At 51.5% G+C, this 18647-nt stretch overlaps 1 protein-coding gene across 6 annotated transcripts in view; it reads right to left on the reverse strand.

Annotated features, from left to right (window-relative positions):
* ABLIM2 (actin binding LIM protein family member 2) overlaps positions 1–18647 on the reverse strand; it is a 123656-nt gene that overhangs the window by 63159 nt on the left and 41850 nt on the right. For all 6 annotated transcript variants that reach the window (XR_013975277.1, XR_013975278.1, XM_080926457.1 and 3 more), the window contains 4 exons: positions 17715–17898; positions 12818–12933; positions 8760–8886; positions 5921–6014 (listed from right to left, as the gene is read on the reverse strand). Coding sequence is in view for 4 of the 6 variants with exons in the window: in XM_080926457.1 (XP_080782583.1) it covers positions 5921–6014; positions 8760–8886; positions 12818–12933; positions 17715–17898 (521 nt within the window). In the remaining 2 variants the exon portion in view is untranslated. The remainder of the gene's footprint in view (positions 1–5920; positions 6015–8759; positions 8887–12817; positions 12934–17714; positions 17899–18647) is intronic.

An 18647-nucleotide genomic window follows, 5' to 3' on the forward strand; every position in this document is an offset into this window, starting at 1 on the left:
GCTCAGCTCCTAAACCTGGTGGGTGGTACTACTACAGGGTAATGGATGTGGTGAGGGGAGGTGGTCACAGAGTGCCTACTCCAGGTGGGTGTCTTCCCATATGGTCACAGCACATGCCTAATTTACTTCAGAGCCCCACACCCAAGTCAGAGGCACAGGTGAGCCATTGTTCCCAACACGGCTCCTCCCCCACTGACCACACACCTTCGTTACACGAGACAGGCATTCTCAGCCTCACAGCTAGGAGAGACAACTCTTCTTACTCTTACTGGGGACCACTCATCTGCAAAGCACGGCAGACAATAGCTGAGTCATGTTTCAAAACTGCTCTATGTTCTGGAACAATCCATCTGTGATGGAAAGATACAATGGAAGACCTGCATCCCAGGTATCCTAGAGAACACCATTTGGCTGTGACGCCCACTGAGGGGATGAGCCTTCAAGTCACCTGACCCATCCCAGCAAAAGCCAGGGGATGACTGCTGCCTGAGACCTTTAATTACTTGGTGTGACTTGAGCCTTGTGACCTGTCTTGGGGTTCTGTGTCCCCTACTATAATATAGAGACTGCAGTAGGACCACAGAGCTCTTTGACACGTGAGTACACTCAGAATTGTCAAATAACTCCCTCCCTCCCAGAGGGAACATAAGAAGCCAGCAAGGCTGACAGAGTCAAAGGTAAGTCTCCCCACTGCTGATGTCATGGCCTGCTGTCACTGTGTCTGCCCAAACAGGATTTTCCCACAGGAACACCTAAAAGCATCAAGAGCAGCTTGCTTCAGCACTGAACATCAGTGTCACCACCCCTGGATCACCAGCAGGCAGACGGCCTAGCCTCTTGACTGCTTGGGGTTCAAGATGGCTTGGATCTGCACGGTGCATCAGGAGCCCAAGAGGTTTTAGCACCGTGTGGTTTTGGAAAAATATTTTGTGCCTTCCAACAAGCAATTGTCATCTTTAGCAAAACACCTAGGCTGGCAATGCAGATGTGAGTGGCCTATAAGGACACAGAGCTCCTGCAGCCACACAGGGCCAGGCTAGCAGGCAGAGCTCTGAGAATAGTCCCCAGCATCACTGAATAAAGGGTCAGTGGTACTAAGGTGGGGTAGAAGCCTCATGTCCTGAGACATTGCCTCTCCTCCTCTATAGGCTGGAGCAAGGGACCTCTCCTCAGATGGTCAGCAGAAATCCAGACCTTCCTGACTGAGCCTCCCACACTCGAGGCCAATATCCTCTTCCTCAGACCCAACTACTAAGTCTGATCAATCAGGTTACTTAGACACCTGTCGGATTTGCCTCCTGCTGACCCTAGGTTCTCCTTTGATTGCATCATGGGAAGCACAGCTGGACCTGCAGCTGGATGCTTGGACCCAGGGACATTCCTTGGGCAGCCTCGAACGTATATATGCCTTTATTCTTGTTTATTTTTACAGTTTAGGTTTGACTTCATAGCCTTGCCTTTGCTGGGCAACTTCTCTCCCGCTGAGCTATAGCCCAGCCTTTGGTCTGTAGAGACAATCTCACTTTGCCCAGGCTAGCCTTGAACTCGTAAGTGTCCTGTTCTCTACCTCCAGGATACTGGAATTCCAGGTGGGTGCTACCATGCCAGGTTTGCAAATTTCTCCTGAATTTCAAAAACTGAATCCAGATGTTAAAAGGCCCAAATGTCATGGTACAAGGAGGAAATGCAATTCACAAGGCAAGGGAATCAAAGAGCCTGAGTGGGTGTCAGGCAGCCCAGAGGCGCCTGGTAGCTGCAGTAGCATTGGGTCCCCAGGGCTCTTCCCAGACCTTGTGGGAACCACTTGTTCTCAAAGGGAAAACCAAGTTGGTGCATGTTCAGCAAAGCCCTGGAGGTCTGGAGTCCCTTCCCAGACTCTGGCTTTGTCCCTGTGCCCATCCCCCCTGATACCCCACTGGCTCCCTACTTCTCAGGATCTGATCTGACGTAGAGGCCTACTGGCTGCTCCTTTCTACACCTCCCCTCTTCATCCTCACCACATCTTCATTTAGGATGTCCTCTTGGGAAGCTGTGCCATCTACCTATATGTCCACTCTTAGGGCCCACACAGAGATGCATCCATGAAAGGTGCTCGGAGGGGCACCTCAGACAGGTCCATGGTCAAACGTAAGTACTCCTAGGGACAGAGAGTTCTGGCCAAATACATACGGGAACAGTTGAGGACCCAAGCCTAGAACAGTATATACACTTGTGCCTCTGTATGTGTGTGCGCGCATGTGTGTGTTGTCTGTATGCAGTATATGTCTATGTCTCTGTGTATGTGTGCTTGTATGTGGCATGCTGTGTGTTGTGCCTGTGCCTTTCTATGTATCTCTAGGTATTGTATCTATGTATAAGTCTGTGGGTTGCCTCTCTCTCTCTCTGTGTGTGTGTGTGTGTGTGTGTGTGTGTGTGTGTAGGTGAAATGTAAACATATCATTTCTAAATACCGAATAGGTGTCAGCATTTACTGGAGAGTTTATTTTTGTTTGTTTATTTTACATAAGCCAGTGTGTCTTTTGGAAACACTTCTGCAATAGGCACACTGGTTTTAGGGACTTGAGATGCTGTTTCTTCACTGCAGCTTTCAAATGTTCCAACTATTTGAAAACAGTTTGTTCTCTGCTAGTGGCAAAGAGCGCATGCCCGTGGAGCGGCGAGAAATGTACCCATGGGAAAAGAAAGTGAGGAGTTGAAAGCAACACCCCGGTCATGACAGGAATGGTGTTCAGAAACAAATGTTTTTGTGGGTCCCTGACCCAGGGCAGAGCATCCCGGAAGGCCTCTTTTCCTGCAGACACCCTTCACAGTGTGGCCCCCAGCTCAAAATGGGACTCAGTGAGTCCCATAGGAGTTAATACCAGGAATGGAGAAGGAAGAAAAGAGAGACAGAGAAAGGGAAGAAGTGAGGAAGGAATTAATTAGTGGTCCCAGGGAGCCCTGGGCTTCACGTTACCATGGCAACAGTCATAGGCATTAAACTGCACTGAAAGTGAGCCTCAAACCATGGTGCCATCAGGGCCAAGTCACACCCCCATACCATGTTTACCCCACCTTTGCAGTGAGAGGAAATAGTGTGGCAGCTAAGGACTAGGCTCTGAGCACTGCCAGGGTCACCCTCCCCCACCCCACCTCTCCCCCTACACCCAGTTCCAAAGGACTCCTCCCTAAGGACCTGCTTCATGAATTCTCCCACAAACTGCAGCTCTCTAACTCTACACTGCAGGGCTGTAACCCCGTAACCAGTGTGAGCTCTGCCTCATCACCGACTCTGCTCTCTCACCTGTCCATCTCTGCTAGTGCCCCTCCTGTGACCGCACGGGTCCCCCACGGAACAGACTCCACTGAACTGTGACAGGCCTGACAGAGGACAGGAAGAGGGAGTAGTACCCTCCATTACTAGGAACACACGTTTCCCAGACAGTGCTGTTGGCACCAACAGCTGAAGATGGCACCATGCCTGCCTCACACAGTCACAGAACACAGGGGGCTGCTGTGGGGGAACTCAAGAAGCTCCTACTTGGGCTTCGCAGAGAGGACAGCCAGAGGCAAGAGACTGCAGGAACCGCCAGCAGCCCACCTACCTGGCTCGGCACAGCTCTGCCAGGCTTCCTACCTGCACGGGGTCTGTCCCCAGCCCTTCTCAGCGCAGGAGACCGGAGGGCCTGCCTGTGTGACCCTTGCCCTCAGCCAGCCTCCGTACTTTTGTCCTTGTTCCTGCAGCTCCCCGAGAGTGCAGCATCACCAGCCGGGCATCAGCCTGCCTGGCCCAGCTTCAGGCAGTGCAGCTGCAGAAGAGCTCCCTCCTGCAGAGCTGCCTGTCTCCACCCGCAGGTCCCACCTCACACCCTCCAGGAGGATGCTCAAAGCTGTGCAGAGCCCACAGAACAAACGACTCAGTTGCGCGCGCGCGCACCACCTCCACTAACCACCACTGCAGCAACTCGCCCCCGGAGAAGGCAAAACCAAAACCACGCGATTCCCAGGGAAGCCCTTTCTCCTCCGCTGTAGAATGTAAAGGAGAACCAGGACGGTCCAAGCCCCGTCATCTAGGACAGCCCCCTTTGCATGGTCCAGATAGAGTGTACCAACAGTGCTTCATGACACTCAGAGACACATAGTAGGGATGCTCATGCTACAGATGAGGTCGTGTGCTTGCCTTACTATCATCACGCATGTGGACCCCAATGGCCTCTCAAGGACGTCCCCTCCCCATGCTTTTTCCTGGGGCAACTTGGAGCTGGGACATGGGCCATGTCATAGTACAAGCCTCACCAACTCTCTTACAGTCCCGCTCTCAGTACCGGACAGGTACTCGGTACTCTGTCCCCCTAGGCTAGCTTTGCTAGTGAGGGTCTGCCAGCCTCTGCCGTGAAGTGGGTCAGGTTCCCGAACTGTTCTTTTCTCATCAGCAGCAATGGCGGAGACAGATCCAAGATGCACCCACGTGAGCCCGCAGAGTCAACTTAGTGAGACAAGATTAGGTGGCCATGCCACCCAAGGTCTGCTGTCTGGCTGAGGTCAGGAGATTTAGGAGTTGGTGTGAAGCTCTGCTGGGAGATTTCCCACACCTGGCTGAGTTCTAGAGTCTTCTTTACTCTAAAGAAAGAGGGACAGCTGTGTGGTTGACCTGGTACATGGGTGCCAAGGTATAAGAGAGAGGCAGGAGCTTCACATCCATAAGGGAGACAGACATGGTTTCTTGAGCTTGAGGCCCTGGGTGGGACATCAGAGTGCGGGCTTCAGTGTGCTCTGGGGAGGGGCACAGAGAGACCAGGAGGCCAGGTAGGCTGTCTAGGGAGGTGAAACTCCCAGCCATCCATCCCCCTTTGTCCAAGCTGATCCTGCCAGATGCTCTGTTTAATAGGCACCACTTAAGCTGTTTTAAAAGCTCCTGAGGGCACATGGCATTCTGGAGAAGGAAGCAGGGGGATCAGGAATTGGAGGTCGGCCTCAACTATGCAAGTTGGAGGCCAGCCTTGGCTACACGAAACCCTGGCTTTAAATAAATTAAAATGAAAAATAATGAAGACAAAAACCACTTGATCAGGGAAGAAAATAGGGAAGGCTCCAGGGCAGAGTAAAACTCCGGATAGAGCAGGCAGGGGGAGAAGCAGGGAAAGGGGGGAGGGGGCTGGACCAGGCTTATGTGGAATGGCCTTTTGTCCTAATCCAGGATATGACCGTGTGAACATCGGCTGTGCTTCCCACCCAGGACAAGACTCTCAGGACCTCCAGGAGACCAAAGAAAGGCAGAGCCTTACCAGAGCCAGGTCAGCAAAGGCTGCGGTGGGAGACAGTCAGAAGACGCTAACCCAATGGTTCTTAGCCTGTTCAAATAACTCTTTCACATGGGGTTGAATGTCAGATATCCTCCTGTATATCAGATATTCAAATCCATAACACTAACAAAATTACAGTTATGAAGTAGCAACAGAAATGATTTTATGGCCAGGGGTCTCTATACCATGAGGAGCTGTGTTAAAGGGCTGCTGAATTAGGAAGGCTGAGAACCACTGCTTTTACCTAAAAGCAAGCGCCTTACAGTGACTGCCACACCGTTCAAACATTCGCCATTTTGACCTGGCATTTATGTTTCTGTGGATCTGTCTGAAGAAAGATTGGGAGCACCAATGCAGCCTTGGGGAAAAGATGATTGACCACAGTAAATCAGAGCATGCTGTGCCCAACAAGAGGACCAGTCTAGCACATCCCAGGTCTCACACGAGGAGGTGTGTGACACACGTTGGCATGAGCTTACAGCTGAGTGAGCTAAGTGTCGACATGAACTCTGTATGGACAAGAAAAGGCTGGGAGTGTGCTGAGGGTTCTGGGCACGGGGGAGGGACAGCTAGGGGATCCAGGGCTCTTTCTGAGATTAGACCTCAGAGAGTGCCAACCCCGGCCAAAGACTCCTCACCTCCAGCACCCGGCCCGTGATGTACTTCTCACAGCCATCGCAGCGGATGCCAAACTTGGTGTGATAATCAGCCTCACAGTAGGGCAGCCCATCCCTGAAATGAGACAGACAGTCAGGAGAGCATGGGGTCATCCACTTGGCCCCCAACATGCAACAAAACTCATAAGAGAACTGCCCAGCACATGGAGGCACGGTGACTTCCTCCTACTCTGAGGGGACAATTCCTGGACAGGTGACATTCATTGGCCACCACAGGAGACATACCATATAACAACCACCTACCTCCCAGGTATTTCTACAGAGGAGCAGGGGCCAGGCCGCTTGCCCACCGGATGTTAGAGGACAGAGGGAGGGCTCCAGAGACTGGGTGAAGGAATAGAAGCAGTCTGGGATGTGAATGGTGCTAAGTCACAGACCTGGCTCTTCTCCCAGGTCCTTCTGCCCGGCGGCCAGAGAAGGTGCAAAACAAGGGTACCCACCCTGAGGATAAGGGTGCAGGGGTGACTTGAAGGCCAGCAGCAAGTGTGACAAGACAGGAGGGCTCTGGGTGGAGGATTATGGGGTGGACCCTGCCTTCTGCCTGTGTTTTCAAGTGCGGCTCGATACCCAGAGCTGCTGACGGCAGCAGGAGTCAGTGTGGAGGGACACTGCTCCGGAAGCTGCACTCAGGACAATGGCTGACTCTCTCCTGTATTAAATGAACTAGCCATCAGCCAGTATCATGGAGAGACGGTGCAGACAGGATATCTCCTAACTTACCTATACTTTCTCCTCGGCACTATGAGCCTAGCCATAAATGAAGGGCTACAAAGGTAGTGAGAGAGGGCACAGGAACAAGGCAAGGAGGTTGCATGTGGTCACACTCAAGAGAGGAAGGGGATGCTGGAAAGAGACAGCCTTGGGCCCAAACACCATGTCCCAAGTGTGTTACTTCACACCACTGAACATCAGCTGAACACCATAGTAAACAGGAGCAATGAGAGGGAGGTTGTCATAAGGCAAGGTGATGCTGGGGGCTGGCTTAAGGAAAGTACTTGTCAGTGTCCCAGACTACTACCATGGTTGTGTACAGTCACGGTCACCACCCAGCAGGAGTTGATGTGGAAGTGACAGGGAGATGGACACCTGCCACTATAAAGAATCCCCCTGTGGGGGCTATAGCTGTTGTGAACTCAATCTAGATTGCTATCGGGACAAGCATACTGAGAACCACACTCCTTCCCTCAATGCCTGGAACCCTCACAGTGCCCCAGAACAGACGCTCCGGGAATGGGTGCCTCTCTGTGTCCATCCTCCACTGATCTCAACTCTCAGAGGGGCTTCCCAGAAGGAGGAGGGATGTAGACCAGGAGACCCCACAAGCCCGTGTAGCTACAGCAAACCCAGGAAGTTCTTAGATACCATCTCCATGGCAATGGTAATGTGACTTCCCCCTCAGTTCTGGGATGGCTCTGGAGGCTGCTAAGTAACATGCTGGTGTGGGTGAGCCACCGACACCCTGTGTGGGGTGGCACCTGTTGGGGAGCATCACTGCCATTTTCTTCAAAGAGTCCTGCACACCAGGCTCTGACTGCCTGAGTCACTCCACACAGTTTGGCTGTGGTGGAGGCCAGGGGAGTCAGGCTTTACAGAGTCATCCATCTGAATGGAAGGAAGCTCACTTTGGTTAGGGGACAATGTTTCATTTTGTGATTAATGGGTCACATGGTATAATCAGGAACAAAGAGGTCCCTGTTACTCACTAGTCAGCTCCTGGTGACAGAATGTACTGTCTACCTGGGTGTCAGCATGAATATATTGGCCACTGAGACTCTACACGTGTGTGCTTGACATTTGTGTGTATGTACATGTGCATGCATGTACAACATGTTCACGTTTATATGCATGCATGGAGGAATGCATGTGCACGTGTGTATGTGTGTGCATATGTACATGTGTATAAATGTGTGCATGCATGCCTGTGTGTGTGCAACTCTGTGTGTGCTTTCCTGTGCATGCATGCCACTCTATGTAATCATATAGGGAACCTTTTTCAGCCAGTCAACCTGTGTGGATGCCAATTTTGGAGCATGAAGGAGAACTTTCCTGTGCTCAGGGGACTCCTCCAAACCCCTACCCCACCCCAGTTCACTTCACTTACACTGTGAGGACCTTCTGCCTCACCTCCCTGATCCAGGGTTAAAATATATCCCAGCCATGACATGGTCCTCCAGCCTCTGCCAAATGCTCTCTCAACCTTAGGCACTCTCATCCCCTTAACAACATGCTGGGAGAGTACTGAGCCAATGGAGAGCAGATGTAGACCAGAGTATGTGCCTGTAGGCTCCCATGGGAACTGCCAGCCCTGTGAGTCCTTGCAGTTAGTATCTATCAGCTGTTATGTGTTCCAAGGGGCGTTCCATGCCAGGAGCGGCCAGGCACCAAGCAGGAGGTAACATCCTGCAACAGAGAGGCGGGTGCTTTTTGTGTGCTTGTTTGCTTGCTTCTTGCTTTTTGAGACAGAGTTTCTCTGTGTAGCCCTGGCTATCCTGGAACTCACTCTATGCACCAGGCTGGACTCAAACTCAGAGATCTGCCTGCCTCTGCCTCCCAAGTGCTGGGATTAAAGGCATGCACCACCACACCTGGCTGAGATGGGTGTTTTGTGAAATCAGAGCTGGAGACCACAGGCCACTTCAGCAGGACCGCTGGGGGAAAAGTGAAAGCTACAGGGACCACAGCAAGTCCTGGCCCTTGCTCTTTGTCCAGTAGCAGTCAGCGCACCAGGACTGGATACCCCTACCCCACCTGCAGCTACTGGGCAAGACCTTCCTGGGCTGGTTCTGCCTACCACACTCACTTGCTGATGTACTCGGCATTGAGGAGTTTCCCACAAGTCTTGCACTTGAAGCATCCCAGGTGCCAGTGCTTGTCCAAAGCCACCAGGGCCTGGCCATTCTTGATTTCTAAGCCACAGCCCCCACAACCTGAAACAGAGAACAAACACAAGATACCTTCACTGTCAGCCCAGAGGCCCCACAATTTCTTCAGGGGCACTCCACATGGACTCAACCCCTCAGAATCAGGGCAGCCTTAGAGGAGAGGGCCAAACACAGTAGCATGCTAAAAAGAACCCTGTCTCAAAGTTAAAGGGAGCCTTTGCTTAGCCCATGGTTGGGCTTGATCCTGTGTGAGGAACAGGGACCCTATGCAGCTTGAGCTAGAGACTGGAAAACCAAGGTGGAGATGAGGCCTAACCTCCTAAAAGATCGGATCTAGTGCAGAATCATGTCACACCAGGGTGCACTGAGGTCTAGGCTGGCCTGGGGTTGAACACTGGCATTGATGATCAGGTGTAAACCTAGTAAACCAACCCCAAATCCATCCTTAGCTGGAAGCAGAATGGTAAACCTAACCATAATACAGCATCTCACCTAAGGAACATGACCTTTCTGGACAGGTCTGAGCCCCTTTCTCTCTTGCCACTCCTATTTCTGGTCCTACATTCCCACCTGTCCAGACTCCTGTTCTGGAGACGTCCGAGTCCCAGCCTTCATCTCCACTCCACTCTTGTCTGCCTAGAGCTCCCTCCTGGAGATTCTCTTTGATCTACATATTCCCAGCTCCTCCTCTGGATATCTGGGGCCACTGTTTGGAATTCTCTTCCTCTCTGCTCTCTGTTCTGAGCCCTTGTCTGTAGGGGCCTATCCTAGACCCAGATAGCTTCTTCTGTATCTGTCCTGCTTATCTCTGCTTTCTCTCTCTCTGAACCCTACCCCAGCCATGAAGACCAGCATTCTTCATTGTGTAGTAGTATCTTGGTCTGAGCCCTGATCTGGCTCCCAGAAGCCTCTTCTCTCCCAGCTGGACCCACCCTTGCTACATGTTCCTGGGGACCCTGGGCCTTTGGTTCTGGCCCTGTTCTGCTAAACCAGCTGTTTAGCTGAGAGGAGCTGCTACCTGTCATTCACTGGAGGATGTGTGGGAGCTGTCAGCAAATCGGGACAGGCAGAGGGTGTGGGGTGAACCTGTAGGGGTAACTGTGGGGACACATGTATCACATGTGTGTGTGTGTATCTGTGCCAGGATGTATATGTATATTACATGCCGCGTCTAGCCTGTGTGGATACACTGCCTCTTAGTATCCAGGGCTTGGTTCCAGGACCCCCTGAACACTGAAGTCTTGTGTAAGGAGAGGCATAGCCTTTGCACATCAGTACACGCCTCCCACAGGCCTAAAGCTTCTTTGACCAGTGCTCTCTGAAGCACACAGACACAAAATGAACAGTCACCACACTGTACTCATTGGGAATGAGGACAAGGAAGATGTCTGCACATGCTCAGTGCAGACAACTTGGGGTTTGTTGACACAGCGTAGCACATGCTGGACTCTAACTCGTTACAGCTGAGGATGGCTTTGAACTCGTGATCTTCCCGCCTCTACCCTGCAAATGCCAGGATTCCAGGGATACCCAACCGTGCAGGATATTATGTGGTGCTGGGTCACATTCTGTGAGCTCCATGCCAGCAGCTTCCAGGCAGGGATGACTTGTTCCCAGATAGATTTTAACAAGATCTAGAGACCTTTTTGATCCCTCCAAATGGGTGCAGGCCTCTGTGTATGCAAGTGGACATGAGGGAGGGAGATGCTAGGCCTCCTGCCCAGCACCTTACTATAGTGAGAATTCGGACTTTTGGATTCTTTAAAAAGTACAGAAATATTATAAGAATAAGTTTTTGATTTAGTTCTGGGTGTACGAATATGAGGCTACTTTGCATCAGCTGACTATGATTTGCCTGGTGCTCTGGGAGAGGCGTGATTTTGCCAGCCGCAGATAGTTTCTGCAGTTGTGCAGCATTTGGAATTCTGGGAATTTTTCAGAGAGTATATAAATGATAGGCCCTGGATGAGTGGAGTGTGTGGTGGGTCATTCAGGGAGGCTGGTTGCACTTTGTTAGTAGTTGTGCTTAAAGAAGAGACAAGAAAGAAATTCGATTCAGGGTTTCTACCACCCTCTCTCCTCTATCCTTCTTTCTCTATCTAGTGTTAGGGGGTTGTGACATTTTTTATATGCTTTGCCCAGGGAGTGGCACTATTTGGAGGTGTGGCCTTATTGGAAAAGGTGTGTCACTGTGGATTGGGCTTAAGACCCTCGCCCTAGCTGCCTGGAAGTCAGTCTTCCACCAGCAGCCTTCAGATGAAGATGTAGAATTCTCAGCAACAAAGTCTTCTACATTTCTACAAGGATGGCTCATTAAAGTCCCATTTAAAACATCCTATGGCTTTCCAAATCCAAAGTCCCCAAATCCACATTCTTTCAAACAAAAACCAGGGTCAGGCCTATCAGAGCAATACTGCAGTCCCTAGTGCCAACTTAGTACCAACTTATTCCTTAGCTCCAGCTGACCAGCATCATTTGTCCCAGTAGTCCCTTTATTCTGGCCTCTGACTTCTGTCTTGGATAGGGTTTAATGCTATGAACAGACACCATGACCAAGGCAAGTCTTATAAAGGACAACTTATATCTGGGCCTGGCTTACAGGTTCAGAGGGTTCAGTCCATATCTTCAAGTGGGAACATGGCAGCATCCAGGCAGGCAGAGCTGAGAGTTCTACATCTTCATCCGAAGGCTACTAGTGGAAGACTGACTTCCAGGCAGCCAGGAAGAGGGTCTTAAAGCCCATGCCCACAGTGACACACCTACTCCAAGGCCATATCTCCAAATAGTGCCACTCTCTGGGCCAAACATATTCAAACCACTACAGGGGTGATATGGGAGAGGCAGGTAAAGGGTGAGACAAGGAAGAATGTCCTAAGTAGGAAAGACTAGCTACACCATACAGTGGCCAACAGAGAAACGTGGCCCTAAACACAATCCTGGGTCTGAGCAGCTCCTCTGGGCGATGGCCGTCCTGTGGGCAATACCACACCAGGTTGCTATGAAGGCCAGAAGTCAGACTTCCTGCAGGTGTCAGAGAGACAACCTCCAGATGAGGCTGCTGAGGCTCAGCTAACTGCCTCCAGCCTACTACATAACCACCAGCAATCACTTGTGTATACCAGGGAAAGGGTGACGTTCTTTCGAGCTAACAATAGCTCTGACCCACTAGGGAGAAGATCCAAGCACAGGTCCTGGGTGGCATGAATGAATGGAAGCAGGTACAGATGACATCTGCCTGAGCTCCTGGTTCCACTCTAGCAGCTGCTGCCGTGACCAGAGCTGGGGCTGCTCCAGCGCTGGAGGCATCAGCCACCAGCCCACCTGGTACTCTAGAGTAGCAAGTGGAGGACTGTCTGGGTTCCGCTGCCTAGGCCCCTCAGGGGGATTCTGTGGCTCTGGACCATCATGACTTTGCTCTCAGCAAACCCCATCTGTGTCCCCGCAAGGTGCATAAGGAATCTTGTCATGGGATGGAGTGCTCACTGTGAAAGCCCCTGGTGCCCTGGCTGCCCTGCGTGGTTCTGTCAGCAGCAGAGAAGTTCTGTGACAGCACCTGCCTATCTGCCAGCCACAGATAATGTCTATGAGAGACCCATGGGGGTTCCCAGAGATAGCTTTCCCTGCCCTGCTCAATGCATTATGATTCTACCATCAAGGTGGACCTGATCCCATGACAGCATCACAAGGGCAGAGAGGAGACTGGAAAGGCTTCCTGGAGGAGGAGACCTAAAGCTGTGTGACAATGGAAGGGACATGGGATGAAAAGGCTGAGGTGGCTCTTAACAGGCACTGCCTGTACAAAAGGCTTAGTGGTGGGGGGTTGGGGAGGGGAAGGAGGGTTTCTTATTGGGTTCCCAGCATTCAGTGCTCTGTTACTGTGCAGGCCCTACAGTGTCAGTATCCATCCCAGGTCCTGTAGAGGCCACCCCAGCTTGCAGCTCAGCACCGGCCCTTAAAAATGCCTGGTCACACTTACTCCGGAGGCCCTGGGCCACATGAGCACTGTTGCCCAGCGACGTGGGTGGGGAACACTTCTGGCACATGCAATCCTTCCCGTTGAACGTCACACGGTCCCCAGGAGGAAAGGGCAGCCTGAAATGAGAGTGGACATCCTGTCGGCCACCTCCAGGCCTTCCCTCTTGCTGTCACTTCAAGTCATGGCTTCCCGACCCAGCAGACAGTATTCTTTCTGGGGGACCAAGAACCTAGGCAGACTCAGACTAGGCTGGGCTCAGGGACCGGCCTTGCTGGCTGGTCCTGAAACCTTCTTGGCTGGCCGGTGTCCTCTGTAGCTCATAGATGCCTGCCTGCACCTGTCACCTGCTAGTGGTGTGGTCTGAAAGATACCGCGTCTTCATATGATGCATCTCAGGTAAGGAGACTCTAGGATTGAGAGAGAGCCCCCAGCAATCTTTAATGTGCTCCCCATCATTCTCTAGCCGTGCAACCTAGCATTCGTTACTCAGTCTCTCTGTTCCTCTATTTCATGCAAGGAAAGACTATTGTCACGCATCACGGGCTTGCCATCCATTCAGACATCCCTTATGGGACACGTTAGCTTAGCTGTCAGGTGTGCGAATGCCCAGTGGGCATTCAGCCTACAAGCTTAAATGAAGACACATTCTAGAAAACACACGTGCAGTACAATCACCATCATTGTGACACAGGACACCTGGCCAGTGCAAAAGGTCCCCATGGAGCTCTCACCGGACCTCGCTCCCCACATCCCAGACAACAGAGCCATATATGAGTGTTCTGTTCAGCAACACACTGCCAATCTGCCCGTGTGACTGCTCTTTGTGTTAGCAGTCTGCTCTTTTTCAGGGCTGAGCACTATTCCATTGCATCTGTTGAATGGGCATTTGGGCTGTTCGTACTTGAAACCTGCATCACAGGACGTCCTTCCCAAGGTAGAATTCCTGCTCACCTACTATGTGATTCTGTCTCCAAGGAAACGGTACCACTTCATGTCTCCTTGCTTCATTGGCCTCACCAGTCCTTGCAATTATCCACTATGTGTGTGTTTGTGTGTGTGTGTGTGTGTGTGTGTGTGTGATGTATCTGTAACAGCAGGCACAGCTGTCCTTTCACAATTGCCTTGCTCAATGTCCCTGGCAGCTAATGATGCTAAGGTAAGTATGTTTTCTGTATCTTTTTGTCTTTTGTGTATGTTCCTTGGTGAATTGTCTGATAAGCCATCTTGCTCACATTGGCTGATTGGATCGTAAAAGTTCTTTACATATTTGATCTCTGTTGGTTAATTTGGCTGTTGCTATGACAAAATGGCCAACAGGAAACACCTTATCTTGCCTTGCAGTTCAAGAGTAGAAGCCCACCATGTTGAGGGTACTGTTTACACTGTTCTGAACCAGAAGGTGGGCGCGGCTGGGAAATGGGGCCAGGCTGTAAAACCCCCGTGACCCACTTCTTCCGCAGGTTCTACCTCCTAAAGGTTCCACAACCTTCCCAAACAGCACCACTAGCTGGGAACCAAATATTTGAACATATGAGCCTCTGGGGGGGCATTTTTACCCAGGCCACAGCAGGGGCTATCCTCCGAGCCCTGGCTCTCTGGCTGCATTAGATCTTATGTTTGTCTGTACTTTGGTCTACAGCCGAAGCTAGTCTTAAACTCGGGATCCTCCTGCCTCAAGCTCCTCAGGGCTGGGATTGCAGGTTGTGCGCTGCTATGCCTGGCCAAACTGAAATTCTGTTGATATCTTTTGACTTTATTTCCCTCCAGCCTGCAAAGCCAACACTCTGTTGCAGGGCAGGCCAGCTGGGGCCAAACTCACTCAGCTCTGTGCGTCCAATAAAGATTTGTCTTCATTTTTTTTTATGGTGCCTGTTTTTTGGTGCCCCATTGTATAATCCAACGAGGTTACTGTACCCAGTACTGTGACACCATCACTACGATCAATTTGGGACCATTTTAATCAGCAAGGTCAGCTCTGGATCAGTTTACTCATCCCCCAGAGTGGCCTTGAGCTGTGAGACTGGACTTTTTTTTCAGAAGGTTTTTGGCTAACTACAGCAATGTTTTGTAGTTTTATTTTATTCTGGCACTTACACACATCTTATTTCCCAGCATGCATAGCTCCCGCTGGAAGTCTGAGCCCCTCTACAGACAGTGATTTGGGGGTGATTTCTGCTGTGGTAGTTGTATTTTTCCTGTTGTTTTTAGATTTCTTTTCTTTTTTTCTTGCAAATCTTCTGCAGTGTGGCTGTGAGCACGTGGAGAGGTCTCCCTGGGATGTTGTACGAGGGTTGACTGGACACCTGGGTACTCTCCTGCCTGTGAACATCTGTTTAGGGTCACTGAGATTTGGGGGCTGTAGGTTTCTAGCTTTCAGAAAATCTAGACAATCTTCATCCATTATTTTACAAGGATGGATATATATATTTGTCTTTCCTGCCCACACAAGCAGGCAGACAGACTTACAAACCAATGGACAGGCAGACAGTGGCTCTACACCCACTTCCCTGTGTAACAGTGTGGAAGCTTCTACTGCCATCATTGGCTTTCCAGTCACTTCTCACATGTGCCTGATCACTTCGGGAGTTACACATTTGGTTTCCAGATGGCCTTCTAGACACGCTGCCCTTGAAACAGCAACAGAGTGGACATGGCTGTCCCCGTGTCCATATCTGCTGATGTCACCCTGGTGGTCTCCACAAATCTTTTCCCAGGTTTTGGTTGGTGTCTCATCTGGAGGTCTACGCTTCTGAGTCAATGACATAGACTATGCAGTTGGGTACAGGGCTCTCACACTTTCCTGTAGAGGTTGTGCTCAGGGGGTTGGCAGCTTCTAGGGACATCCCAAGGAGGCTCACTTTTCACCTTAGAGTGGGTGCACAGCAGCCCCTGCTCTGGCCTGTCTGAAGCCCGTCAATAAGGCCACCCCTGCAGTGACCAACAAGGTCCTCCGTGCTCAGAACTCAGTGTCCCCCTGGGGACTGTGCAGCCTTACTGGCCCTCACCCTCTGATGGCTCACATTCACTCTCAGTTTGACTGGATTGAGAAACATCTGGCAGCCATTGCAGTACACCTCTGGGTGTGTCTGAGTGTGTTTCTAGAAAGGGATCCCATCTTGAATGTGAGCAACAGCGGCATTGAGCATCCTCCGTGGGCAGAGTCTTCTGAAGCCATGGCGGTGGGATTCTTTCTTTTAAGGCATTTTACTTGGGCAATTGTACTCCAAGAGTGAAGTCCTCTTAATGGAGATGAAGGTAGGTGTTTAGCCTGAGACTTGCAGGGCCCATTCTCTCCCCTTGTCTCACATCTTCCCAGTACCACCCTCCCATTCACCCTCTCCCCCTGGCCAGGAAATACATCACTCTGTTCTCCACTGTTCCTCCAGATTCAGCCTCCGGCGGGAAGCAGGAGTCCGCCTGTGCTTTGCTGCTCCTGAACTTAGGCCCCAGCTCCAGCACGTGCTTGCTGGCAGCCAACTCTGTGTGGTGTAGCCCGGCTGTATGTGCAGTGGCAGAACCCCACCCCAACCTACAACCCAAACAGCACTGTCTGTTGTCTCTTGTAATATGGTAGGTTTTCCCAAGGTGGGCTCCCAGGCCAGCCGTGACTGCTGATGCCACATGGAAATCGCTAAGGTATTTCTGGGGACCTCTGATCCATCTACACTAGAGAACACACAGCAACTCTTCCATGGAAAATGTCCCTGCCCCCCGCCCGCCATAGAGCTTCCTCCACTCTGGCCTTGGGTGCATGCTGTGACCATAGATGGCTGCTTGGAAAAGATACGGGAGAAACTACAAGCCGGACGCAGTGATGCTGGGAAGTATCACTAACCAGACACGATGATGCTGAGAAACGCTGACATTCACTCTATTCTTCACTCTAGTCTGTGTTTGCTGGCCAGAGGCCCCAAGAAGGCTGCCACTGGTCAGAAGGCACAAGTGACCATAGGCCTTGCCAGGGTGGCACCCAGTCTCTCCAAAGGGAACTCACTTGCCCTATGCCAGGCACCAGGGACCAGAAGCAAGCCTCCCAGTCCCAGTCCCTGCCCTTTCCCAGCCACCTGTTATGAGATCACACCATAGTGTTGGGCAGGACACAGCCATGGGCCAGGATGAGTCATGTTGCAGAGAGACAGGACACAGGGAGAGAGGGAGGGAGGGACCGACTGGGTGGGAGGGAAGGAGAAGACAGAGTGCTCCACAGGGCCTGCCTTCCCCTTCTGGAGGAATCTAAGAAGCTGAGATAACAGGTCCAGAGCCAATGCTGGTGGAGCCCTGGGCCAGCACCATGGACTGAATGGAGAAAGGAAAGAAGGGATGCATGAATATAAGAGGCTGAGACAATTCTAGGAAGGAGTTTGGAAAGGCTCCAGAGGTGCTGGAGACAGACAGGGGTGGATGAGGATGAGGCAGAGAACAGAGTCACATATGGAGTCCTGAGCTGGGACTGTGACTAGGTAGACTTGAGGACAGCAAGATTCAAGGCTTCTGTGGATAGAGGTGTGGCATTTGCCGGCTGGGACCCAGGGAGTAGAGCCTGGGTCTGGGAGAGTGGGAGGGTCAGACTAACACCTGGAGAATATGTCAAAGCAATGTCAAAAGAGTAGAGCTGAGGACAAGGACAGGCTAGGGATGGCCGCCTTGGAGACCAGAGGTAGTCAGGCTGTGCTGTGGAGTTGGGTGGGGGCAGCTGGGGCCTGCTAGGAGCCAAAAGATAATCAGGGGTAGGAGGAAGAGCCCGGGTAAGGGGTAAGGGGATCTAATGGGGCTGAGCTAGGGAGGCTAGAAGGCTTGGAGGGGGTGCAGATGCGGAATATGGAGTGGAGCTAGAGCTGGGGGTAGATGTACAAGGAAGAGAGGTAGAGGCTGACAGAGCAGAGGCTGGACCACTTACCTGCAGACAGCACATACGAAGCAGTCAGGGTGGTAGGTCTTCCCAAGGGCTGACACCACTTCACCTTCGATGAAGCGGTCACAGCTGAAACATCGAGTCCCATAGAGCCGCTGGTAGTCACGTGTGCAAATGTGCTCACCCTGCCTCACAAAGAAGCCACCCTCGGCCAGGTCACAGCCACATGCTGTGGAGAGGATTGAAGGCTGGGTCAGTGGAGTGACCAACTCATACCTCAGGGTCAGGAGATCTGACCCCAGCTCACCTGATTCAAATGACTTAGGATACCTGGAGTGGGGTTCCAGGGACAGGTACAAGTTCTCCCCTTCTAGTATAGAGTCAAGTGTATTTTCTGTATAGAAGCTTCTAGAAAGAAGCACTGAGAAACTGAGAACAGGACCAGCTATTCCTACCCTTGCTAGGATATGATGTAGCTCTTTGGTCTCTGAGGTTCCGTGAGCCCCTCTAAGCTATTCCAGTTGTGGAAGAAAAGGTGAGCAGGGTGTGTATACACAAGAGAGAGAGAGAGAGAGAGAGAGACAGAGACAGAGACAGAGACAGAGACAGGGACAGACAGAGAGACAAAGGGACAGATAGGCACACATACATAATACACACAGACACACAAACATACAGACAGACAGACGGACAGACAGACACTGGGTGGGTAGCTTTACACTCTATGCTCTTCTCTGGCCTAAAGGTCCTAATGGAGAACAAGTGAGCCATTGCTTGGTCCCCAAGTTCACAGGGAAGCTTCCCACTGCCTCCCCTTTGGATCTGGGCTCCCACAGTGCTCAACCTCTGACTCCTGTAGTATGGCAAAGCCAGATTCAGTGCAGAAAGAGAACCACAAGCTCACTGCGAGTCACCGGTCCTTTCTCCTAACACAAAGCCCCAGGGAGCAGAGATTGCTGAGCCTCATGTAGGAGCAGA

Source organism: Micromys minutus (assembly GCF_963924665.1).
Source record: "Micromys minutus genome assembly, chromosome: 1".
Taxonomy (NCBI): Eukaryota; Metazoa; Chordata; class Mammalia; order Rodentia; family Muridae; genus Micromys; species Micromys minutus.